Source organism: Pelodiscus sinensis, chromosome 2 (assembly GCF_049634645.1).
Source record: "Pelodiscus sinensis isolate JC-2024 chromosome 2, ASM4963464v1, whole genome shotgun sequence".
Classification (NCBI taxonomy): Eukaryota; Metazoa; Chordata; order Testudines; family Trionychidae; genus Pelodiscus; species Pelodiscus sinensis.
Window position 1 is genome coordinate 179,475,206 of NC_134712.1, and position 27,716 is coordinate 179,502,921.

Genomic DNA, 27,716 nt, shown 5'->3' on the forward strand with positions numbered 1-27,716 from the left:
ATGTAATCGAAATAACAGGTGTGCTATTCTGATGTCCTGGTAAACCTCGTTCCATTTGTCAGAATAGCGGTCTGTTTTGAAATTTGTCTACACAGTGCCAAATTTCAAAATAGACCATCTCGAAATAAGCTCAAAATTAGGTATACAATTTGCTTAGCTCAAATTGCACAGCTTATTTTGAGCTAGTGCCGCAGTGTAGATGCGCCCTGGCGGGAGGCAAGGTTTCTAGGCATAAGCAAAGGATTCCTAGCTGCTGAGCCTGGATTAGTCCTAAAGGACATATGGAGCTTGCTAATTGCAGAAGCTTCTATTACCTTATGAACTTGAAGACTGTAACTCTTTGGTGTGTATACAGGTTTAACTGATTTTACCTTGTAAATAACTCACATTTCCTTTTCCTATAGAATAAATGTTTAGTTCATTCTACAGTTGACCCCAAGTCTTGTCTTTAGTGCACAATCTAAAGTGCAGTTGATCTGGGATAAATGACTAGGACTAACCTGAATATTGCTATGGTCCATGATGTAAGATATCATCTGTTAAAAAACTAGCTTTCCTGGGTGGCAGATAGACCAGAGTACCCAAGGGGACTGTCTATAACTTCATGCTAAGGCTGTTAAAGTGCCTGAGGAGTTCACCGTTGACATTGGTCAGTAAAATCTAAGTATAGAACTCATAACCAATTTGAGGTTTATGCCCTAGTTCTCAATAGTCTGCCCTGAGGTTGGTACCCAGACTCTTAAGTTAATTCCAGACAACTTGACTGCTTTTTTCCCCACATACAGTGACACTGCCCCCACCTGTTTGACCCTTTCCTATATATTTTGTACCCTTATCTTAATGTGCTCCATTGATAATCTCTGTTTCTTGATGCTTATCTTTTAATACTAGGCACTCACGTTCACCCATCTTAGTATTTAGAGTTTTAGCATTTGTATATGAACACTTATTAAAGGTGTAAGTAGTGGTCTGCCTTCATGCGATGAAACTGAATGGGACTCTTGGTTTTTGACGGTTTTTCTCCAGTTCCTACCTGTACTTTATCTACTTCTATTCTCTCCTCTTTACTAGGACCTAGAATGTCCCCTTTAATAAATCCTCCCTTAAGGGATGTGTCTGTCTGGGCTATGTGTTCCTCTGCATCTGTTAACCTATCCCAGCACTTAGTTTAAAAATTCCTCTGCCATCTTTTTAATTTGACATGCCATTCTGGTTTAGGTGGAGTTCATCCTTCCTGTGTGGGCTCCTCCTTTCCAAAAAGGTTCCCCTGTTCCTAATAACCCTAAATCCTTCCCACCAAAACCATCCACTCTCATCACTCATTGGAGACAGGCAGAACTGCAGGTTCCAACTGGCCCTGCATGTGGAACTGGAAGCATTTCTGAGACCACTACCATAGAGGTCCTGGACTTCAATCCTGTACTTGGCAGCCTCCAGGGCACCTCTCCTGTCTTTCCCAATGTCATTGTTACCAACATGTACCATGATCACTGTCAATTCCTCTGCACAGCACCTCTCTCTTTCTAGGTGAATTCAGAGGTCCGTAACATTCACATTCACCATGTGGTTCTCCCAGTCATCACAAACCCAACACTGTATTTTTAATTGAATTCCTCATTAGTCTTGCCTGTCCATCCTAGCATCAAGAATCTCCTCTCCCACCGTTAGGTATCTTCAGTGCGAGAGGATACCACAACATCTGGAAGGAGGACTCCAACTATGAGATCATTTCCTTATGCAACAGCTTGAAGTTTTCCTTCCCTGAAATGCTCACCCTCAAAAGCACAGAGGTTGTCAGACTGGGTCTGGGGCTTCTCTGCTGTGTCTCTGAAAGTCTCATCTATGTACCTCTTGGTCCCCCTCAGCTCTTCCAGTTCAGCCACTCTGATCTCAAGTAGGGATGCAGAATGTTAACCAGTTAACTGGTTACCCAGTGGGGTGCTTAGCATCTGCCACTTGTGGAGGGCTGGATGGAGGAGCCTCCCACCTGCTGTGGGCTTCCAGTGAAACAAAATTTAACCAGTTAACTTTTTTAAAGGGATATTTTCATCCATAATCTCAAGAGCCTATGCTCAGTCTGAAGGCTACAAGTTGCTTGCACTGATTGGACATGTTTGCCACCTGCCCATAGGGCAGATAATCATACATATTGCAATGGTGCAATAAACTGGACAGCCTGCACAGTGGCCAGAAACACTGCTTAAATTATAGCGTTTTGAAGAGTATGAAATTCTCATACTATTGGGAGGGAGGAATCATTTAGAATTCCCTCTAGTATTCAAGAATGTATGCAATAATTTGAATCTTCTGTTATATCAAAGTAATGAATGAGCAGATTGCAGACCCACCCGTAGATTCTTTTAAAATCATCTGTGGCATGATTCACAGCAGAAGGGTTAATAATATTAGTGCTAGACAACTTCTGCTGTAATAGATGATTTTGTATCTGAACATTGCAAGAGATACACTTATGACTGCTTGATTTAGGTCTTCATTAAAACACCCATCCTTTAAACCAGTATCAGAATTTATTAGAGTTAACAAGAGCTTAAATAATACATTTAAGCAGTTTTGATCATATATATATATATATATATATATATATATATATATATATATGAATGAATAAAATACTACTGGCGTGCTTAACTTTCCTGGGGAAAAAAGCTGATACGAGGTGTGCAGTAATACGTCAGACAAGTGTGTTCAGGAAGGTCAATGTGAGAATATAGGGAGCTAAAACTCAGGAGCTAGTGACTTCCAAATAAGTGCTCCCATCATTCATTTCAGAACTGAAGTAGTGGCTGTACATTTTTCCTGGCGTAAGAAGGAACTCTGAATTCAGTTTATCAAACTGCCTGGGGTGTTTGAATCACCACAGCCAGAAACTTCATCATTTTTACAAAGTTTATGTCTGTTCTATACCATTGCAAAGATTTATGATATAAAATATATGACTTCTGCTTGGGCTGGGATGTAGAAGTAGTACAGACAACTATTTGGAGAAGGCTGGCTGAATTGGGGTGGTATCTCGGTTGAATCATACTGATGTAGCTCCCCAATGACCAGCTTCTCACATGGGCCCACACTCAGGACCAGTTCTTCTGAGGGTACGTCTAGACTACAGGCTTCTGTCGACAGAAGTTTTGTCGACAGATACGGTCGACAAAACTTCTGTCGACAAAGAGCGTCTAGACTACATTGAGTTCTGTCGACAAAGCAAGCTGTAGTGTGGACGCAAAGGACAGTTTACATGCAATAACACCTTCTGTCGACAGAAACTCTGTTGACAGAAGGTGTTATGCCTCGTAAAATGAGGTTTACCAGCGTCGACAAAACTGCCAAGTTCTGTCGACGTTATGTCAGCAGAACTCAGCGGTAGTGTGGACGCAGGTATAGTTTTGTCGACAAAAGTCCACTTTTGTCGACAAAACCCTGTAGTCTAGACACACCCTGAGAGAGCACATGGGGTACAGAGCACATTTGATAATCTGGCCCTTCTTGAGGTGCCCAAATGAGAGCTGAGAGGTCCTTTGAAAATCTGACCTCGACTGTGGATGCCGACCAATTGAAAATTTGTCTCTAACAGATGAATAAGGAACTACTGGGCTGAGCTAGTCACTCCGTGAAAAATGCTGAAAGGAGAAAACTTCCTGACCCAAAGGGCCTTTTCTAGCCCTATTATCTTGGATTCTAATGACCATTCACCCCTCCTCTTGCAAATATACTTCTCCATGGTAACTACTGCACATTCCCATTACTGCAGGAGCTCACAACCCCCAAAGTAGACAGAGTAATGAACACTCACCAGCTTCTCCCTTCATAGCTTGTATTTCTTTTCTACAAAGAACGGTGTACATTTTCTCGTAGTGTTAAGTTTCCAAAATAAAGAGGAGGTTTTGCCATAAAGAGAATAAAAAAAAAGAGGCCATTTGTCATTTTGTGGGAAGGATCGTTCTCTGTGTTCTCCATGTCTGGTTGCTAGGCACCCTGATCTGCAGGCTGGCTGATGGAATGCTGTTATAAAACTTTGCCAGGTATAAAGCCTTTTTACTTTTCTTCCAGGTTTATTAAAATTTCAATAGCTAAAGATCTTCTGATTTACAGCATTTTTTAGAGTTAGGCTTGGAGTATTCAAAATCAATGAGCAAAGAAAGAGAATGTATAAACTGTGCAAAAAATATATTGGTCTCCAAAGAAATATTAATAATACATCTGTAGCTACTGAGACCTGCTATACACACTCATGGAGATGGGGTTTGGATGTAATAGGTTTACAGTCATTGCAGATAACTCATGTCAATAAATTCTTCATGATGTATCTTAATCTCCTGAAGCTTTCTGATTGACTAATCATCATCAGAGCAGTTTTAACCAAGGACTCCTTTAACCAGCTTTTTATTTGTCTGCCAGTGACATCTGAGGTCAAACCAGCCAGTACCTTTTCACACACCACAACTTTGCCTTGAGCTCATTGTCAATGGGGAGCATAAATGGCAGAGTTAGATGATGTTTAAGAACATTTTAACACAAGCCTACAAAAAAAAAATCAAATCAAAACACACAGGTCAATTTTTAAAGTATTCCCCCCCCCTTTTCATTACTTCATAGAACAGTTCAAAGTTTGTAATTTTATTTATGCAGTCTGCTAGCAATAGCGCTGATATACCAGGCAGCTGGAACTTTCCATAGTAACCGTCACATACTTTTCCTCTGAATTTTTTTAAAGCAGCTTCTTGTGAATAATGTTGCCATCCCAAACTTATGCCGATAAAATCTTTGTATTATAGGATAGATACAAAACATGCACTGAGCAAGAGAATGGGGACACAATCAATGACAACATGGCTTCAACAAGAGAGGGCCACAATAATAGTCTGGAGGTTAAGCTGGCTGTGGAAGGCCCTTTTCTCTTCCTCCATAGGTCTGATGGTGTCTTCTTTCTTGAATCCTCCTCAGTTCATGGAGCTGGAAGGTCTTAGACCTGCCAGGTCTTAGACGTGCCCACTACACACATCCACCTTTCCTGCAGTAAAGGAACTGATGACCTGAAAACTCCAAAAGGTGGCCCTCCACAAAGTTTCAAGCCCTTCTGATCCCAGGTGAGGGAAAAATCTAGCCATGAACTTTGTCACTTTTGTTGTTCTTCTCAGAAAGGCAGAATGACACTTACAGATTGACTTGAGAGGAACCGGTCCATACCCTATGAACTAACGAGTGTGTTTGAGTAAGCCTGCTGCATGGTTGTTGGAAGCCTCAGACTCAAACCCACCTCCTTTCCAATTTTCTGCTTGGATTCATGAAAATGCCATTTTACATAGGGCTATAAAAATAACCCAGCTGTTGCACAGAACAAACATCTAGAAGAAGACAAAAAAAAAAATCTATTCACCCATCTCCTATTCTCTGGCATTTTGTCAGCAGTCACCTAAGGGTGACAGCAACATTCAGTGCTAGAGGACCAATTCCTCTGAGGACTAAATAGAAGATTATTCAGCCAGGAAATTTAATTTTAGGAAATAAGTATGAGCAGCCAGATTTCTTTTTTCATCTGTTTTTCACACTTGCTATAACAATCTAAATATTTCTAAAAATATAACCAGAAGGATGGCATAACCAATGCCTGATCATAGAAAAATAATTGGTTTAAATGAGCTACACATTCACATGCACAGAAAATAAATGACCCAACAATTCTTTTGACTCTCACATTATTTGTAGCCATATGGTATTTATTAGTAATGATCAGAGATCGTTATTAAATTGCTGATAGCATGCACAGTGCTGTACAATGCATAAAAAAAGTAGCACCAACTCAAAGCATTTACACCTTAAAAGATAAACAGAAGCAAAGCATGCTGGGAAATCCAGATGCAAGAATAATTTAGCTACTGGCCACAGGATGGTCACCCCAGCAGAGAGAGATACTGCATTGCTGTAAAGCTCTAGAATGGCTTCTACACAACATTTCCTTCATACAGGCAACATAGGAAACAAGGCAGGGAAAAGAGGGCATGCCCACGGCTTCTTAATCCTGACAATCCCCACACAAAACTCTCTGGGTCAGTAGTAGTTTGCATAATGTAGAGCAACCCTCAGGCTGTTCTACTTTCCATCATGGGACTGGCCTGATGCACAGTAGACCCCAGGAGTGGGACAAGAGCAAAGGTGGCTTAAAGCGCCTTTGCATAAACCCATTTTGACTTGTACTGTACTCCCCCAAGTCACAGCTGAGAATCTGAGTCAGGTAAGAACCATTCAATGGAGCAGTGTTGAAATCATGCTAACAGAACTACACTGCTCTCATATCAGTGCAGCATGGCCCACTGGATGGTGAGGGACCAACACCAGAGGTCTGGGGGCAATGGATTTTTTGCCTGTCTCAACAAGAGGCCTGCTGTATTTTAAACTTGATCACTGCTAAAATATACTCTAGTGGGAGATGGGCTTTGAAAAACCACACTGCCAAATGATGTAACCCACTTCAGCAGAGCGGCAGCAACAATGGGGAAAAGGGCAACGTAAGTAGGCATCTCTAATCCAGTGAGCAAGCTCAACAGCCAAGGAAAGTAGAATGAAGCCCTTCAAGCCCAAGAACTTTTCCTCTGAGCTAGCTCTGTTTTGAAACAAGAACTCTAAAAGGGCAGATTAGCTCAAAGCCTTGGATACTAACCACCTGAAGCTGAGAGGGGAGAGGACTGACCATTCTCCGACTCCTTTAGTAGCCCTTCCTAACCATCTGTCCACACTGGCAAATATCTGACCCTGGGTGTCTCCTGTCCCTGCCTAAGCTTATATGTAACCCAAACACCTGCTAAGTGTGGTTTGCTATCCCATGTCGTGGTACTTATACCGCTTACAGAGAGAGACAGAGACAGAGACAGAGACAGAGAGAGAAAGAGAAAAAAAAATGAGTTTGCTCTATAGCCTTAGCCGACAGCCAGCTGGCTTTTAGCTCAAGCTGTAGAAACTCATGCACTACGTTCCAGAGGTCCCAAGTTCAGTTCTACCTGTTGGTGTTACATTTACATAGCTTCCTGTAGGTCATGTTTACTTAGTCATGAGCCCTGTGACTACAGCTGCCATGCACTGGAATGCATGCCTACACCCTAGGCTTAAGTAGGTTCTCTGTCCACATACTTGTAGGTATTCTCTCTATTTCATGGGTTTGCTGCCTTAGACAAATTTGGAAATGTTGGTCATTATTAGCCCACAGATCCCCCATCAGCCACCAAGTATTTTGCTTCCCTAAGCAATAGATTGGGCTTCCTATATGGCGGGGCTGCCACTTGTCTCTCCCTCGTACACACTGTTCTCAATATCTGTCAGTATGGTTTTGTGCAGAACAGACTGTAATGTGATTACCTTTATGCTTCACATCCCCAGTGAAAGAGCTAGGTCCCATGGCAGGGATTTGACGGGAGGCTTCCAGGCATGCACAGGCCTCAATCAGAAAAGCGGCACTTCCTTCTTGAAATGGGAGAACAAAACAGCTTTGAAGAGTGGGAAATGGCTGGCAGCTCTACGGAAACGAGACTGCTAAAACCCAACTTGCTACTGTGGTGAGAAGCCACAAAACAAGAGGAGAGAGAACTGATCCATTTTATCCCCAAGGTCTGAAACAAACTCCTCTCATCCTATGCTGCTGCTTAAGGCTCAGAAGGACCCTTACGCAAATCAGCAGTGTAAGTGTTCACCTTGGAGTCATACACTTACTGTTGTCCATTTATTAGGTACTTTCATTGTTTGTGCTCTTCATCTTTCCTCTGCACTTTGACATCTTAATTACAATGTCTGTATATTAATTGTTAATGCCCACAGCATTGGGAAGCTGAGATGCCATAATGAACTTGCTGCCACTGCACATGGCTGTTACATCAAGTGCTTTAGAACATACTGCAAAATTATCACTCCCTTTCCCCTGAGACACGGACTTCAAGGAGCAATACCCTTTTCAAATGCATAAAGAATCAGAAACTGGATATTAAAGTACTGAGAGATTCTCACAGAGGAGTCCAGCTGCAGCAAAGCCCCAGGATTTACAAGATAGACTTATTATAACTTGACTAGAAACCATGCTGGGTTTCATGCCATTTACAGGAAAAGCAGCATCTCTCACGATCCATGGCAGCAGTAAAATGCGATGTGAAGTACGTGCATTTTCAATTTCTTTCAAGCACTTTTGCAATGATTCATAACTAGAAATGACACCAGCCATCATACTGCTTAGGCCTGTACGCTTCAGAACAGAGAGAGTGTCGCTTGTGCACTTGCCAGCAGGGTGGAAGACTTCCAGGTTAAAATATTGTCTACTGACTGGTCCAAAAATTTCCACAGGAAATGGGAACAAAGTTTTGCTTTTATAGGAGGGGCACCCTTATATTATTGACCATAGCAGCCATCTGAAAGATATCTATGTACGGTGACACTGCATGGTAAGAATGGGATGATTACGGAGTAGAGGATGTTTCCACTGAATCAATCAACATACTTGTTTTTAGCAGATATAGGCACTGGATTGTACTCTTTACTAAGAGGCAGACCAGTTCTCCAGCCAACACGGTGCAAATAACTCCCAGGGACACTGCTGTGGAGGCCAATAGACACCCTCTCTCTTTGCATCAGTTTCTCTCCCACTCTCACTTTCCATTGTGATCTCCCAGAGAAGCTGGTGAGAATCTTACATGGTAAACAGGCTCAGATGTATAATTCAGTCAGGGGAAGCAGGGTAGGAAAGGGGTCCTGAGAGACCACAAAATCTCCAGCCCGAATGGAAGTTTCAGAATGGAATAAAACTGCCGCTTTCCATAAATAGTGATTCCATCTGACTTTGTAAATTCAAGAAACCTGCCTCAGGCCCACATACCCTTAAAGATTAAGGACCAAATTGTGGCTCATCCTGTGAGACTGCTGCAGAGGAGTAAGGGGACACATGGGGAACATCTACACTAGCTCGTTAGTTCGAGCTAGGTAGGGTAATGAGGGCAAGCGGAGTTGCAAATGAAGCCTGGGATTTAAATATCTCAGGCTTCTTTTGCATGTTCCCGGGAGCTGCCATTTTTAAATCCCCCTTAGTCCGAACTCTGTACCCGCGGCTACATGCGACACGGACTAGGTAGTTCGAATTAAAGATCCTAATTCAAACTACTGTTACTCTTCGTGGAATGAGGAGGAACAGTAGTTAAAATTAGGATCTTTAATTCGAACTACCTAGTCCGTGCCACGTGTAGCCGCGGGCACGGAGTTCGGACTAAGGGGGATTTAAAAATGGAAACTCCCGGGAACATGCAAATGAAGCCTGGGATATTTAAATCCCGGGCTTCATTTGCAACTCCGCTTGCCCTCATTACCCTACCTAGCTTGAACTAACGAGCCATGATGTCTCCATCTCCTGCTAGAACTATGCAGACCACATGGTGCTGCATGGTGGGGAGAAGACAGTCTCCATGGACCATTATGCCCTCTCACATGGAGAAGTGAGAAGGTCCAGAGCCTTGCCTCCACTTCTCCATTGCACCAGCCCACATGGCTTCACCAGGGGACTAAAACTGTGCCAGACATAGGGTTGGCACCAAACAGATAGGCTCCAACCTAGAATTATAGGAAAGGGGAAACCAGGGCTAAGTTAAATGTTACATTTGAAATAGAAGATAAATGCGAACTCACAATGCATGACAATGGTGGTAAATGCTTATTCAGAGCACTGTGCAAACACTAACTGATCTAAATTCTATCTTGTGGTACAACTCATCTTCTGGCACTTTTGAAAATCCCTCTAGGGACTTAGCTGCATCTTTAGATGCCCAAATATCTGAAAATCTGGCTCTAACCTGGCGACTGGGTATCACTCTGAGTGTCTGAGCCAGTGTGGTGGCATGGGCAAAATGGGTGACTCCAAGAACCGTCCTGTCATCTCAGTGCAGAATGGCCTCCCTAGCTACCACACACTGTGCACAACAGCATACTGATTTTGGAGAGGGTCTGGCTGCTTACCTCGCAGGCTACATATACCTTTCTACAGCTTTGGTTCTCCTGCCTTCCCTACATGGAAGGGTGAGACTTACTAATTTGTTCTTCCCTTGCACCAACTACTGTGCTTTTAGCTATGAGCTATTAGAAAATATGCGATTTAAAAGAAAACGCCACAAACAGCTACACTGAATTTAGGTAGTTACAACCCCCAATTCAGCAAGGTACGGATACACATGCCTGACTTTAGACATGCGTTTAGCTTCATAGTACATCTCTCAAGTGTTTCAAATAAAAATCACTCCCAGGTACTGATGAGGAAGGGAACAGTTTTATTCCACCTAGACCAATACATAGCACATTTCAGCAGTTTATCTACAGGCAAGAGAACTGACAGGATTGCCAAGCCCCTGGGCAATATAGGGGAGGGGAGCTCCGTGCTCCAAGAAGGGACATGGCTATGGGAGGAAGTGGTGAGGCCAATACAGCAAGCTCCCAGCTCTGCCCAGATGGTGCAGCGTCTCATCCCCACCTCCATGTCCTTAGAGTGGGATAGGATGCAGCACTCCCGCAATGATTCTAAAGTACTCAGAGCACCAACTACCACCAGGTAGTGGTAGCCCTGGTCCTTTAGAATTGACTGGTTCTGGGGCAGTTGTCCCCTGTACCACCACCTTCATTGGCAGGACTCCTACTCTTTAATATGACCCATGTCTTATCAACTAGCTGAACCAGAACTTCAGTTAGACTGGAACCCATAAGAAAAGTCTTCTCTTCAATTCCTGCTGTTGAGCTCAGAGTGGACAAGTGATCTACCATACAGATCAGAGATCTATAGAGGTGTAATAATTAGGGATGAAAAAGTGTTTGTGGGAACGCAACAGATGCTTCTGGGTACAGCTCTGAACTGTACATGTTTTACATTAGTTTGTTTCTAGATTATTTCCAGTCTTCTGTTGATTACAAAAGAGGGATTTTCTTCAGTACTGCTATATTGATGACTAGATCAGTGTTGGGAACACGAGCAGGGTGTTGAAGGATAGCACAACAACAAAGAATAGTTACAAAGGCATTACAAAAATAAATTCAGTTTAACACGTGAAAATACAATCCAGAATCAAAATACAAAGACACTATTTTATTAATGTCAAATGGACAAATATTTTGCAGTTACACTAGAGATTGGGGAGGGGAGGAGCTATGTATGGCAATTGTCTAAAACCGACTCGTTTTAGCATGCCTAGCAGTAACATGATCTAAGAATTGTTTAGTCATTCTAGTACACCAGATGCCACATCTGTGCTGCAATTTTTTCCCGCCACACATCACTGAGGAGGTCCTGACCAGTCAAAGCATTAAGGAACCCACATAACTCTATTACCCAGGTAGCTCAATCGGTGCCAACAGGACTATTCATATATTTACATGCTATGCCAGATCGGGGCTTGATTGCTGCTCTATTGAACAACACACTGAGTGCAAACCACCAGTGGTTTTGTGTTTAGGATGGAAACAGAGGAGGGGTTTAAAAACAAAATTAAAATTTCAAAGGGTGTCTTTATTTACTAAAACAGACACAAAGCACTGCCATTGTGCGAGGATTTAGGAACAGGATTTTACCCCAGTGAAGCCAAATTAGAATTTTGCCACTGACCTCAGTATACGTACACTGCAACAGAAGTCCGTGAATAAGGCTACAATTGGCCCAAATCATCTGACTCTGGCTCATGGGGCTATAAAAACTGCAGTGTAAGAGTTCAGCCAGCTCCACCTCAAACATCTGAACTATAATTTTATGGTTCCACAGCGTGTCAGCTGACCCAGGTTTTCAGATCTGGTGTTATGGTTTTTTTTGTTTTTAATCATAGAGTAGATGTACCCTGAGATTTGGTGCCATGGTGGTTTTTTTTTTTAAATACATACACACACACACACACCCAACGATGTAGATGTACACGTACACAGTAGAGCCAGGTTTTCACTCACATGTGAGACTGCATCCTGTTCAGTTGTTACTCCTAAAGTTAGACAGATGAAAGGGCCATAAAAATAAACTGGGGGGACGGGAACAAATTGGTAAGCCTGCCTGTTTTGTTCTCATTCTAAAACACTTGCGGGAAACACTAGATCTGAAAAATGATTAGGCAGATTTATTGTGGTGCAAAAGGGATGAATTATCTGTGTTTTAGTCATAATGCAGACTATAGACTGAAAAGTTCAATACAAGTACGGGACGTTTCAAAACAAAATTCTATTTTTAATATTTTTCAGTCTGATAGCCACTGAAGTGGTTAACAAAAATCTGCCACTTCCGGTGAGTGAATGCACAGAAATCATGAATACTGGGAGGCTGTGTATTCTCATTAGATTTTAAAAACCCTTAAGGATTCTTATATAAAAAAGCCACTCTGAGCATAAAAATGAAGATGCTTTATTCCAAGAACGTTGTCAAATGCTGTGTGAAAATCCAGAATTGCCTGTCGGCTGACAGAAAGAGCCAATATCACAAGACAGTAGACAGTTGCATTAATCCCTCTGGAAATATAGCCTTAGGCCTTAATCTAATGTCAGACCCATGGTTTACATCACTGTATGAGGGAATATGTGAAAGATTGTGACAATTCCTCCACTAATGTCAGTGATTTGAGGGTCCCAGGCTTGTAAATTTAAAATTAGTCCTGGATGAATAATGTAAAATATTTTCTGCACATTCAAATTTTGTAATGATTGGTTTTAATGGTGTTTGCGGTCTGTGAAAATTCTATTGAACACATTTACTGGCAAGAAGATTCACTGAAACAGCAAATTTAAAAGTAAAGGCTCAAGAATGTTTACATAAAATAAATTTCAACATTTTTAACAAGAAGTATTTGCACAAATAACTGAATTCCAAGAGTTACATTTATCCAATCAATGAACCAAAGTATGTCATGCAATCTGCATGTTCATGTGAAATACACTGAATTGCTTGTTAGGAAGGCTATAGTGCACACTTGATCAGAATAGGCACACAGCATTTCATTCATAAAAGTATTTCAGTTTACTTTTAAATGAAAAAAAGTTTATCTGGATTCTCTTTTTCCATGAGAAAAATTACAGTTCACAAACAGCTGACTAGACTATATGCTTTCATGCACAAGTCTCTTAAGAAAGTGCAGTTCTTGTTGAGAAATGTAAACAATCTTTAATTGATTTCTGGGGAAGCCAGGGCATATTATTGCTTGCTGTGAGTTGCCTGATGGGCAATCTGTCACCAGCCCATGTGACTCACAAATCTAAAGACTCAGATTCAGCAGTATCCCAAGAAGCTTTGGAAGTGAAACACTGCATACCTACCCAGCAGCTGTTTCCTTTTCCAGTTTTAAGCAAAGAAAAAAAAAAACCACACAGATTGAATCCATTGCTAAATAATCCCTCCAACACCTATACTTCTGCACAAGAAACAGGAATATTCCATTTCTCTTTTGTTTCTGAAAATTCCTTTCAATGATAGAAAGAAACCTAATGATCTGCATCAAAGGATCCCTAGTATTTTTAAAAATAGGACCAGACAGCTGGTGCTATCATGTCTATTAAATACACAACTAGCTCCTCAATGAGTATAAACTGAAGTAAGAAGAGACACCCATTCAGGATCTGTGCCCTAGAATAAAAAAAGCCCATATGCGTCCAAATATTTCTCATCTCTGCACAGGATTAATATTTATCAGGCATCAAAAGGACTAGACTGTGGCAGCAAAGCCAGACTTTGGGTGCTGTGGAGCCCCCTCAGCCCAAGCAGAAACTCCTGTACAAATAGTGCCTGCTCAGCATCTCAGGATTAGCCCCCAAAATATTTTGCATTGCCGGGACACACAGATTTCTCTACACAACTGATGCACTCATAGGACTAACTTTAAAAAAATAGTCTGGTAGAACTTTAAAGACTAACAAAACATGTTGTAGATGGTATCATGAGCTTTTGTGGGTGCAGCCCACTTAATAAATAAGAATGGAAATCAATAGCAAAGAGTGGAACAAACTTCCAATACAGGCAGTCCCCGACTTACGCGGATCCAACTTGTGTCGGATCCGCAGTTACGAATGGGGCTGCCCCGGAGTACACGGACTGCGGGACCTGCAGACCAGGAAGACGCGGAGCAAAGCCGCTGCCCGAGCCCCCCCCCCCCCCCGCGGCTTTGCAAAGCCTCGGGGAAGCCAGCAGCGATGCAGCCCAGGCGCGCCTGGCCTGGGCTGCCTCGCTGCCCGAGCCCCCCCCCCCCCCCCCGAGGCTTTGCAAAGCCGCGGGGGGGCTCGGGCAGCAAGGCTTTGCAAAGCCGCGGAGGGGCTCGTGCAGCGAGGCAGCCCAGCCGCCTGGGCTGCTGCGCTGCCGGCTTCCCCGAGGCTTTGCAAAGCTGTGGGGAAAGCCGGCAGCGGGACAGCCCAGACGCCCCGCGGCTGTCCCACTGCCGGCGTCCTCAGAGGCTTTGCTCCCCGTCTCCCTGGTCTGCTGGTCTCCAGCAGACCAGGGAGACTGGGATCAAAGCCGCGGAGGACCCAGGCTGCGGGATCGCGGTGCGTCTCGGTCCGCCGCCCCCGTCTTCCTGGTCTGCTGGGGTGGGGGGGGGGCGCAGCTAGTACGCCCCCCTCCCAGCAGACTAGGCTTTTCTCTGGACGCCTGTGGCTGAGCAGCTGGGGCACTGCCGGTTGGTCCTGCAGCGCCGCTCTGGGCGCTACTGGACCAACCCAGGAGCACCCCAGCTGCTCTGGTCCTGATTCAGCCGCTGCTGGTCAGTTTCAGCAGTGGCTGAATCAGGACGCCTGGGGCAGAGCAGATGGGGTGCTGCTGGGTTGGTCCAGTAGTGCTGAGGAGGGGCGCTACTGGAACAACCCAGCAGCACCCCAGCTGCTCTGCCCCAGGCGTCCTGATTTAGCCGCTGCTGAAACTGACCAGCGCTTACTACAGTAAGCCCGAGGCAGAGTTGCTCTGCCCCGGGCTTCCTGGAATCAGCTGCTGATCAGTTTCAGCAGCAGCTGACTTGGGGATGCTTGGGGTTCTTAAGTTGATTCTGTATGTAAGTCAGAACTGGCGGTCAGTTTCAGCAGTGGCTGAATCTGGACGCCAGTTCCGACTTACATACAGATTCAACTTAAGAACAAACCTACAGTCCCTATCTTGTACGTAACCCGGGGACTGCCTGTTCTAGCTCAAATCCCTCAGAAAGCAGAGAAGCTGGGTGGCAGGGCAGGAGTTATGGGCTATTTTGATGACATACACACACCAGGAAAAGTACATAAAATGTTTTAGGCCTTGTCAACACTACCGTGTGAGTCGACTCAGTTAAATTACACCAGTTACTTGAATAACTTAGCTGGTGTTGCTATAACTTGCAGCGCAGTTGTAGACACCTCAGTAAGTCGATGTGTCAACAGGAGACTCTCTCTCATCGACTTACCTTACTCCTCTTATTCTGGTGGAGTACAATATCAACTGAAGACCACTCTGCATCAATTTAATGAGTCTTCACTAGTTCCATTAAATCAACCCCTGCTTCATTGATCACAGCACCATTGATCCCGGATACATGTAGACATGGCCTTAGGTGAAGAGCAGAGCTCACTAACCTATTTACACATAGAGGTCAGCAGCGAGAACTGGCAGCAACAGGAGTCTACTGCGGTTTGGGGAAAATAGTCCCTGGCAGTTGAGGGTGCTAAGAACCCTTCAGAAGACACACTGAATTGGGCCCATTTACTATCACCCTTCATGCATTTATGGTCTGATGCATGCCCTGCCGCTTGGAAAGGGGTTACCTTAGATGGCCCTTGTGGTACATCCTAACCCTATGGCTCCATGATTCTATGGTAACAATCATTAGTAGCACAACTTACAGTAGACTTAAAAACTTAAAAAACAACAAATAGTCTGGTAGCACTTTAAAGACTAACAAAACATACACATGGTATCATGAGCTTTTGTGGGCACAGCCCACTTCTTCAGATGACCAGAGTGTTGGATGTCCAGAATCAAGAATAAATGGGGGAAGGAGAAGGAAAAAAATTGGAGGAGGGGGGAGAAAAAGAGGCAATGGGTAGATAAGTTTCAAAGAGAAAGCCGAGCTAGTCTGTAAAAGGAAAAACAACAGACAGAGTTCTTAAGAAGAGCATTGACCATGTGCTGGTGGCCCTCTGTGCAAAGGGGAATTTCACCCCCACATGAATGAACAGGAACAAAACAAGGCTGCTATGGTTTACGGATAAAAAGATCCAATATTACTCAGAGCACTGGAAGGAGAGTGGCCTCATGATATTCCATATTACAAAACACAGTCACGCAAGGCCGTTTTGTTCAGGGAGGTGCAGAGGGAAAGTTGTGAAAGTGAGAGTAATAGAAGAAAAAAAAACCCCAAAGTCATTTCCTTTTAAAAGGAAAATTGAACTCTCAACATACAAAGCCGGTGCTAGAAGCAACATCCATATTCATTCATATTTTAATAGCAATATTGGAACAAGCCCCCACAGGAATACAAATTTCAGCTTCCACACACCTCTAGCAACTAGGACTTTCAGACTGCAGTCAAGTCTCATTCAAGCAGCCTGGTCCAAAGTTTTACAGAGTCTAGTCTATGGGATCCATATATAGAGGTCTTTCCAGTGACTACTGGGTCAGGTCTATAATACTGGACAGTAAGACACTGCTGCCTGGAAATTCACCATCTGGCAATGGCATACAGAAATACTTCTAATTGGGATTTTGCTTGCACTTAGTTTCCAGATTCTACGGTGATGGGTGCCCACACGGAACCTGGCAAGCTGGATAAACAGAAATCTTGTTTTCATAGTTTTCAATAAATAAAATGCCTGAAGATAAAAGCATCATCCCCCACAGCTTGTGAGGCACAGGCCTCCCCAGTGGCCTGTCTCTACATTTTTTTCCCCAATTTATATACTACGACAAATTCCTATGTGAAAAAAATGCATCTACAGTAAAATAACATGCACGTTTCATTACAGAAAATGCAGACATATTGTGGATCAAGCTGCAGGGCTTAAATCACCATACTAGGTTTTTAGAAAAAAAAAAAAGGAAGGGGCATTGCACTGCCTCATGGGAAAGTCATTTGCATGATTATCATTCCAGAGGCAACATGCTTCATCTATAAATGTGTCTGGAACAAATGGCAGCACATTGTGGACAAATGTTTTACTCTCAGTGGTGCTCCTCAGTACAATCCAGCTAGTGACATCAAAGCTCTTGGTAACAAAAGGAAACAGGTTTGAGGTCTTTTGTGATTTGCTCTTTAATCTTCCCGCACTGTGCTGGCAAGCATCTGCTGCAGTGAATGGCTGTACAGGCAACAAGTGAAGCCAGTGGCCCCCCTGTGAGATTTCAACCTGGACAGTATATTTGAAACTGGTGCTTCTTGGGAAAACAAATTAATTATATATAAACTATGAATCACTATAGGTAAAGCAGCATGGCTCAGAATTCCTGTTCTGGGCCAAATGTACTTGCATAATTCTTACCAAGGCTTGCTCTCTGCAAATGGTATCAGCTCCAAGCTACCGCCAATCACATTAAAAAACAAAAAGTCACACGTGTTACTATAACAGTTTTAGCATGATTTTCCTGACCAGCCCATATGGATATTCCATCAAAATACTTTGTTAGAATAGTATTACAAACCTTTCCTATAGCCTGCCTTGATGATTAAGCCAAGAATTTCAAACCTTGGTCTACAATTAGCCTCCTAAAGTCCTAGTTAGGCCCCTACCAGATTTGGAAAAAATAAAATAATAAAAAAAAGAGAGCCACTAATAGCTTTCCTGGTCTCAATCAGAGATAGGTGCCAACATATTATTACAATAGCAACTAGAAGCCACAAACAAGATTAAGGCCACCTTGTGCTAGACACTGTACAAAAAGCATAGTTGGAGACGGTTTTAGTTCTGAAGAAATTTCAATCTAAAGAGACAAAACAATCAGGCAGAGGGCTGGAGCAACCTGCTCAAGGTCACACAGTAGGTCGGTGGCAGAGCAAGACTAGAACCAAGGATTAATGAGAGCCAGTGCAGTGCCCTAGCCACTGGACAACACTGCCTCTCATTGCTCAGAATCATAAATATGGATTTAGGGACCTAATTTTAGGTTATTTTTGAAGATGGTGGCTCTGAAACATGGCAGTCTCCTGGTGGAGGGTAAGCGGGAATTCACTGTTAACACTTGCCGGGGAGTCATGTATAGATTCCACAGCAAACATGGTTGTTCCTAGCATAGTCAGGGTTTGTCTCTCCAGGTACATGAACATTTAGTTTATTGCATCCCAATCCGGATGGAAGAAACACCAGAACATTAGATATCTGGCTATGCTACATGCAGCTCTAAAGGACCCAGTTACCCTGAATTTCATTGTCATTTATCCCAGTGCAAAGTGTGTATAAAAATTTTACCATGCAAAAACAGCAACATTCTGGACCCATGTCACATTGCCATGCACTTTGTGTTCTCGTTCACAGCAATGGTGAATTGGGCCTAGGGAAGACTTACTCTGATAAAAAATAAAAACACCCTTTTGAGACTATGTCTTTTGCTGTCCTGTGGTAGCAATTTTCTGTCCTTTGTGTAGATGAAATGTAAGGACAATATTGTGGGTGCTTCCCTGTGGCACAAAGGACATGTACAAGAAAGACTAAAAATGCTTCCATCTGTTTTATTATAAAATACACCCTTTAGGGATTGAAACGGAGGTTATGAAGCAATTGGAAGAAACATAGCTTAAAGCAACATGCCTATCTGATATAGATGAGAAAATTGGTTTATGGGAATTAAAAAAAACCCCTTGTGATCTGAGGCTCCATAAAGCAAACAAACCAATGAAAAAGCCCCAAATGGATGTATTGTATAAAACGTGCCACTGGAATGTCTGTACTGACAGAATACTACAAAGCTAAGAATGGGTAATGCAGGCTACATTTACTATACAATTTACGTTCCCACAAATAAATGAAAAAGTTAATTCAGTTGAGATTAAAAAAAAATGTGCACATTCCATTTTTCAAAATTATATTATGCAGTTGACATAGATCCCTGTTTATTCATTCAATTTCAGTATAGTTTGCTCGTTCATTCCCTCTGCATTTTCAAATTTTTTTAAATCACTTTCAAACCACCATCTTCAAAATAAATCCCCCCGAACCCCTCAAAAAACCACAACAGAAAGACAGGAAACTTTGTAACAGGTTGTTTAATGATGCAAAGTAGAATTATGCATAGTCTTAATTATCAGATGGGCATTAAGCTTAATATGAAACCACACTGACTTTTGACCCTTTTTACCAGCTGAGTAGCTGTCCCTTTGAGTTAATATGACAGAGTAGCCACTCTGTCTCCTTTACATTGTATTAATGTCATAAATTAAGAGGACATGAATAACCAAGATAGCATCCTTATGACAACAAATAACGGTAAGTTGATTCCCATGATCATCTATAAAAATCTACTAAAATATTTAATGTTCTTTTTCTAACAAATCAATAGAAGGTATATCGCTTGCAGACAAACATTGGGTGCTTAAAGCATTACTCTCGGATAATGTCTCAACTGTGCTCCATGGAACAGAATTTTAAGTCCCATGCACCCAATCAAGTAGTAAAATTTTAGAGATCCAAAGATAAATTGTGGTACCATAGTAAGACTTTTGCTCCATTAAAAAATTTTTTTAAGCAAATTAGTAGTGACTAGAAAAACATAACCCTCAATGTGAAAAAATGAACATCCTAATTAGGGATGTTAAAATGTGTTTATGTAGGTAAACGTGTAACTGCTGAAACTTTCAGCAGTTACATATTTACAAGTGAGGCGAGGGGGGGGAGTTGTCTCCCCAGGAACTGGTGCATGCAGGGAGCTGGTTCCCCATGAGCACCCGCTCCTACCTGCCTCCTGCGCTGCTGCCTCTGACCCAGAGGGGAGAAGGGAGGAGACTGGGTGCAACCGTGAAGGTTAGCAGATGAGCCCAGGCGCATCGGTTAATCGTGTATATGTTTATACTTTCACATTCCTAACCCTAATAACTACATTTCTTTATGGAAGGGGGAATACAATGTGCTTGAGACAGATGGAAAAAATTCTAATGGAGTGAGGTGACAATATAAAAAAATTCTACCAGAATGCTGTTGTGGATACTTTGATTGGGTAAAGCAGAATTAACAAACAATAAGCAGAGATCATATACATTAAAATATTTACTTTCTTTCTAAAACGTAGAAGTGAATTTGCTCCCTAGGAGTGTGCCACCTAATTGACCGCATGTGGAACGAATGGATTGCAGCTATCTACAAACAGGTAAAGCAGCAATTCAGATTTCTTCCTACTGTCTTGCCTAAGTCCTGATCTAGAGTGCCCACCTCTAGGTGTGAGCATTCAGTCTCCATTTCCATTCTGTCTTAGGTCTTTATGTTGAGAACCCCTACCAAGGTTGGCTATAGCGATATTTTTGGGCTACTTAGAACTGAGAAGAGACCACTGAAGCATTTCACACAAGTTACTGAAAATCCTTCGCTGGTAACAGCTTTCCTTTTGTCCCCACCCAACCCAGTTTGAGCAAACAAAGCAGAAGCAAAACATTACACCCAGTGGAATATGGCAACCGTTGCCAGAGAAACTCCTACTAGGGTTGCCAGGTGTCCGGTATTCACCCGGACAGTCTGGTATTTGTGGGCCCTGTCCGGTAAAAAAAACCAAACAAACAGGAAATACTGGGCATGTGAAATGTCTGGTATTTCTTGTTTCCCTCAGATGGAAGTCCAGAGGGGACAATTTTCCTCTGCCACATCTGGAGGGGGTGGGGGAATGAGGAGCGTGGCAGAGTTGTAGTGAAGGGGGGCAGGAAGAAGCACTTGCTGGGCGCCACACTAGGGGGGCGATGGGCTGGGGTGGGAGCAGAGCGCACGCTGCTCTGGCCCACATGACCAGCCGAGACCTGGGAGCTAGCCATGTGATGCCTCCCTCAACATCAGCTGTGGCCAGCCCGGGACTCTTGCCCCCCAAAAGTGCGGCTGGCGAAGCCGCTCCTCTGCCGCCCCCCCATGGCTCCCGCCCCCAACTTCCCTGTACTTACTGGGTGGAGCTGCGGGGTTTTAAAAATGGCTCCCAAGATGGCGGCCATCTTAAAGGGGCAGCCTCCTTTAAAAAAATAATTTTTTAAAAAAAAATTGCTCTACAGTTCTGTTGGGGGGGGGAGCTTTTTTCTGTTTAACAACTTTGTTTTCCCTCCTTGACAGAATTTTTTCTGAGTGTTTTTTTTTGGGGGGGAGGGGGAGAGTTCGGTATTTTTTGTTAAACCATCTGGCAACCCTAACCCCTACTGGCTAGAGCTCCCTTTACAGCAGCCTCCCTCAGTTCTCACTTTTCAATGGTCCTGTCTTAGAAAATCTATTGTCCTGGGGATGGTTTATTGCCCAGTTTGACCAGACAAGTGCATCACTGCACTCCAAAAGCTCATACTTACCTCTGGTTCCTCTGCCATCCACAAGGAGCTCTTCCCCTGCCACCGCCTACCCTTCACAGGGCCACATTTCACTGCCATCTCTCCCTTGAGTTCAGCCTTCTGGCTCAGACCTCCATCCCTTGCCAGTATCTCCTCTGCTCTGAGGGACAAGGTAGTCTAGATACTACTCTCCTCCAGAGCACTCCTCCTGATTGGCTGAAAAGTAGTCCTACGCCACCCTGCACTATGGGGCCCTTGATATTAGGCCTTTAAAAGGAACTGTGTCCTGGGGTTGCTGCCACATCCAACTCCCTTTTCCCCTCTTCAGCTGCCTGGCCTTCACCAGGGCCTTTGTTCATTCCAAGTCTTTGGAAACAGGGTTTTTCGCCTCACCCCCTGACTCTTCTCTTAAAGAGCCTGAATTCACTAGTATCTCCTGCTACCAACCACCATCTACCACCTTTAACATCTTCTACTTCTGAGAAGTTTTGTGGTTGAGACAATTATTGTTCTGCATTTTCACTTTTGAATAAGACCACTAAATCAGCTGAAGATGGAACATGCTTCCAAATGCCTAACTGCACAGAGGGTCTTAAAGTACATGCCTAATATTAGGCATGTGAAATGTGCCACTGATTTCATTGGGATCCTTCATGTCCTTAAAATCAGCACATACTTAACCCTACATTGGTGCTCAGATCACTAATTTTAGAGACACTGAATCATATATTTCTCACATTAAAAGAAAAAGCTCTACTTACGAAACAGCTGGCAATAGAGGACCTGTAAACTTCTCTTCATGGTATCATCTGGTCCTGCTTGTCTGCCAGTTTATTCATGATTCTGTCTAGAAAATTAAAAAAAAATTAAAAATCTATGACTTCTGCTTGCAATAAATCATTTTATTTTCTCTCCTGGCCAGAGGGAGCTTCATAGGAAAGTGATGCAGGTTACCAAAAGGGAAGTTGGTTCCCTAGCCTTTTTGCACATTGCAACTACACGGTCTCCAAACAGCACACTGAAAATGGAATAGCTGTGGTCAGAAAGGTAAACACAATATCGAGATGACAAAGCAAGGGCACAGAACATCATCAGCACAAAGAAATTATTCTTGAATTGTGCACAGGGCTTCATAAATCCTAAGTGAGATTCCACTGTGTTAAGTGGTGAGGCTAATTAGAGAACAGAAATAGGTCAAAATATTCATAATGTGCACTAAAGAGCCAATGGACAATGAAGGATCCTCTAGAAATTTTAGAAATGTATTTGGTATGTGTGCACTATTTGATAAATATTCAAGATAAAACCATTTCCAGGTACAGGATTTATCTGTGAAAATTTAGCCATAAATTTGCTACATGCTGGATTATCAACTGTTCAAAAATGCTAGTTTATCATGGAAAGGGCAGCGGTGTTTACCAGGCATGCACCAAATGCATTATTTTAATATGAGGATTGAAGTGATACAAATACAGTTTTGACAAATGCGGTGTGACCCAGTGGATGTTAACTGCAGGGCATAACCAACTCCCTGCAACTGGATTTGACTATCTTGGTCTAATCCAAAAATCATCATTTGGCCATATGACAAGAGTTCTACTCATTAGGATACTTCTGACTATGGTTTTGGGAAATGAATTTGGGAATGAATTTCAGGTACCTCAAGTATCCATTTGTCTATATAGCACTCAACACGGTAGTATTTTTTACCCAAAGACTTCACACTAGGGATACGGTTGGTTGAGCTATTCACATAACACAAAGAGGCCAGAAAAAGTGGTGACAAAGAGGATGGTTTTTGTCCAGAGCTGTCCTCTTGAGAAGTCTCCTGGTAAGGGAAGGTTCTCAAGTGATGGTGGAGAAGTAGGTTGGAGCACAGCTTTGTTCCGAATTTTTTCAGCTGGTCCATAGTCAGTCATTGTAATTTAGATCAGCCCCGAGGTTGCTCTAAATTATGACAGGGCTGAGGTTGGAGCTGGGTCAGCCAAAGAACCTAGGAGCCTTCATGGCAACTCTGCTTTTCTCCTAAGATCATCAGATCTGGACAAAAAAAAAAAAAAAAAAAAAAAAGGTTAAAATATCTTTCCTCCCCTCCCCTACAGGGAGCATTGGAGCTGACAGTACTGAGTTTAACGCAGCAACTAATAAAAATGTGTGCTTGGTTGCAAGATGTGTTTTCAAAAGTTGCATAGATTTTTCCTCTAAAAATATGTAAAAATTAATCAGTCACATTGTTCTGCTCCAGGTTAAAAATAAGCGCTTCTGATTTATTCATAAGGCAAATGTGGTTCCAAAACATCATTGTGAATAACAGATAGATAGGGGAGGGGAAGAGATGAGATTATATTTTTAATGGGATCAAATTCTGTTGGTAAAGGCAGACATCCTTCTGACTTACACAGAGATCTTCTTCAGAACCTGATCCTTCAGTCAACAGAAGCTGATCGAGTAAAAAGATATTCCCTCACCCACTTTGTCTCTACAATAGCCCGGGACCAACATGGTTACCACGCCACTTTAAAATGCTGTGACTAACATCAGATTTGGTACTCAAAGAGATTAGCATTTAAATTCTCACACTGATCAGAGATTATACATGGGGGGGGGGGGAAGGAGCATCGTCCTGAATTCTTCTCAACAAGAATACATTCCCTACCCCAATCAATACTTAATAGCACTTGATATCTTATAGCTTTCGGGTCAACATTTTTCCACCATCCAAACTACTGAAGGCATTTAGGAGTCATTTTAATATGCTCTGGTATAAATCCTCAGGGCTTATTTAAGAGATGACCTGGAAGGCATCAGATACACCAGCCAGGACAATAAATAGCACTTCTCCACTGAATAAATGCCAAAGGAGTTTATGAAGTCAGAAGAATCATATCTGACTGCACGTGGACGTCTCCTAGGATTGCCAGTTTTATTGCTTCTGGTGTGCAATGGAAGAAGAAAGAGTCCTGGTTATGTTATCAGATACAGCACCTTATGTGCACAGTGACAAAAATCATTCTTGCATTCTTTCCCACCCCTTCCATTTAAACAAAGAAGCCCTTAGTAAAATGAGGAACCTTGAGTGGTTTGTATAGTGCAAATTCTGTGTTCTCTCTTAAAGTATCCATTACTGATTTTTTTTAAATTAAATTGAAATGAGGTTCATGATGATGTTGATGAAAGCTATATAGCACGAAAACCCGCTGAGGAGTGACCCATTTTTATTTTGTCCCAAAGAGCAAGCAAAGGAGAGAGGAAGATTTTATTTTTTAGTACAAGCAAGTGCTTTCCTATTTATATCTGAGCAAGAAAACTCAGGGTCTGCTGGCTCTGTGACTGTGCTCATTGGAATCAAAGGCAGAAGATTTGGGTCCGTAGGCAGACAGACAGACAGTTCATTACAATATTTTCCAAAGACACACGACAATTCTATGTTTAGCATATTAATATAGTTTATTAACCAAAATGTACGCAGCAGAAAATCATCACTGCACAAACCACTTATGATATCTCCATGGCTCTGTTTACTGCCGATGTCAAATAGTTTTTTTGAAGCCTGACTAAATCAAAGTGGTATAAATGAAAAGAAATCATCCCCCACCCAAAAAAGCTGCTCAATGGCACCTCTGAAATCAATCCAATATGCCAATTATTTTGAATTGTGCTTGGCCACGGGGATGTAATATCATATTTTTGACTATCTGCTGGTGTTATTTGCATTTCTTTTACTATCCCCATTCTACTGCTGTCCATAGTGTTTACTGACTGTAAATTTCATCTTGGTGTGTATAATGAATTATATGCTCTTGTATATTTAGATAAGTAAGAGACCACTCTATTTAAATGGATTAGGATAATTTATGCCTCTCTAGGAGATAGGAACTAGATTTGTGCAAGGTGAATAAAAATCAAACAGGGTTTTGGTTTGCAATTTCATCTTTATGCTGCTGGTGAAGATTCTCAGTAATGCTTGCATAAAATTATGTGCTGTAAACTGAATAAAGCTTTGTGAGCCAAACTCTGCCTTGACTTTATAATCAAATGGAACGGATTGAAGTTGTTGGAGTGAGTCGTGACAAAATGTGGACACAAGTGGAAAAAAAACCCAACAGATACTGCAGAGGAGGTCCTAGTACTCCAAAATCATTTGGGTTTTTTGGGGCATGTATATGGCAGGAAATGTGTCTCTCTCCCACCCCAGGATTGTGACTTTCAATGCATACAAAACATGCAGCAATGGAGAAAATTGCAAGGAGATTGCCTTTCTTCAGGTGACAATCTTGACATAAATTTGAAAGCAAAAATCATGTTGATTTTCTAAACAAAAGGTACCAATAAATGTAGAAATTAAACTAAGTTGATTTTCCAAATAGACAGGCATATTCCACAAGTAACTCCACAGACTGTACGCACTGGGATCAGAAATAGCAAGTAAGGGCAGTATGAAATGACTGCGCTGAGTGGATTGCCTTATGTATGGGATAAAACACTAGATGCAATGGCTTTGAAAATGAAACACATTTCAACAATTGACATGGTTCTGTCCTTCTAGGGAAGTTCAGAATCTTCATCTTTTCAAATTCAAACAGGTATGAGATGTCTAATGTGTGTGGGGAAGGGATGGGGGAGGGGGATAAAGGGAAAAACCAACATTCACCATCATCCCAGAACTAGCAATAGCTTCTGAAGTTGTTAGGAATAGTATATAGCTAACTAGCCAAATTTACCTGCTGTTGCTCAGGTCATTAAGGAGGGGCACAGTCCCTGCCCCCCTCCCCGCACTCCTCCAGTCCTGCAGCCCATCCAGGGGAGGGGTGCAATGAGGCTCTGGGGACCGGTCCTAGCCTACAGCTACCCTCTCTGACCTTGTAGCTGGAGCTCCAGGCTGTCTCTGACCTCCAGCACAAACCCCTCCCCCAGCCATGCAGCTGGTTCAGGGGGCCAGCCTCTAGGGACTGGCTATGGCATCCAGCTCCTCCTCTGCCCTGCAGCCCATGAAAGGGGCTAGGGTTTCCAGGTGTCCAGTTCTGAACCGGACAGTCCAGTATTTGAACTTTCTGTTCAGGAAAGAAATTAAGAAAATATAAATGAGCAAATATAAATGTCCAGTATTTTCTAAATAAGATGTACAGCCGGTCCCCGAATTACGAACGGTCGAGTTACGACTGTTCGCATTTACGACCAAACCTCCCATGGAGTGGTCGTAAAGGTGGCCCCCGAGCTACGAACGCGACCCGCGCTTATGAACAGCATGGTCGCTATGTAACTCAACGGGAGTTCCAAGTTACGAATGGATCGAGTTATGGCCAAGTGTTTGGTCCGTAACTCATTCGTAACTCAGGGAGAGGCTGTAATGTAGATTGTGATGTAATGTTAAGTGAGTCCGGTATTTTTGTTGAAACCATCTGGCAACCCTAGATGAAGCTCCAGGGGCTGCCACTGGCCTCCAGAGGGCCTGCAACCCGTCTAGGGCCAGGCCATGGTTTCTAGCCCTGGCCTCTCCTCTCGGTATGGGAGGATGGGGAGTGAGAAGGGGAGGATGGGCCTGGTTCCCAGCCTCTCCTCTGTAGGGTATCACTTGGATAGGGGTAGGGAATCCAGGGGGCATTATTTGCGGTGGGGGGTACCTGGGAGGGCTCTGCTGTGTTAAACATTAATTTCGTACATATTTGTGCATGCAGTTTTGTACGTTACTATTTGTGCACATCAGCAAGGGAATTTGTATGCCCAGAGCCAGTTTCTGATCTTAGGTAGGCCAAAGTAGCCCCAGAGTAACTCCACTGTCTTGAAGTGAAATTGAAACTGACCAATTTTCATTGCTCTAGCTGAATAAAATGCAAGCAGAGGACAGACATTGTAAGTGATACAAAATAAATTAGGCTTTAAAAAAAATCTTTCATTTAAATAATCTAAGCTGTTATTAGAAATACTGGTGTGATTTTCTGGATCTGTGCACATGTAAATATAATATTCAATTTTGCCTAAATGTATGTCTTTAGTATTGATTTTTCATGATGTTTATTTTAAAAGTAACTGTTTTGATGTTTTGTGAAACATGAGCTCCTCTTAGGATAGAGGCTGTTATAAATGAATTAGGGTTGAGGCCAAATTTTTTTTAATGGCTACCTAAATTTAAGTTCTTAGAGCCATATGTAGGCTCCTAAGTGGCCTAATATCAATAGTTCTGAGCAGCAAGTTGCTCCCAACTGAGCTTTTCTCTGAAACTCAGGTAGTATCTGAATATGGACCCTGTCTATATTACAAGCAGCACCATTATAACTAAAGGTG

The 27,716-nt window shown here is 42.7% G+C and overlaps 1 protein-coding gene across 8 annotated transcripts in view; it reads right to left on the reverse strand.

Moving 5' to 3' along the window:
* Nucleotides 1-27,716, reverse strand: part of TMEM108 (transmembrane protein 108) — a 270,991-nt gene that overhangs the window by 101,752 nt on the left and 141,523 nt on the right. For 6 of the 8 annotated variants that reach the window (XM_006133144.4, XM_075921906.1, XM_025189702.2 and 3 more), the window contains one exon: nucleotides 22,196-22,281. In XM_006133144.4, the coding sequence (XP_006133206.2) occupies nucleotides 22,196-22,235 (40 nt within the window). In that variant the 5' untranslated portion in view covers nucleotides 22,236-22,281. The remainder of the gene's footprint in view (nucleotides 1-22,195; nucleotides 22,282-27,716) is intronic. The other 2 variants (XM_006133142.4, XM_075921905.1) reach the window with 1 other exon arrangement.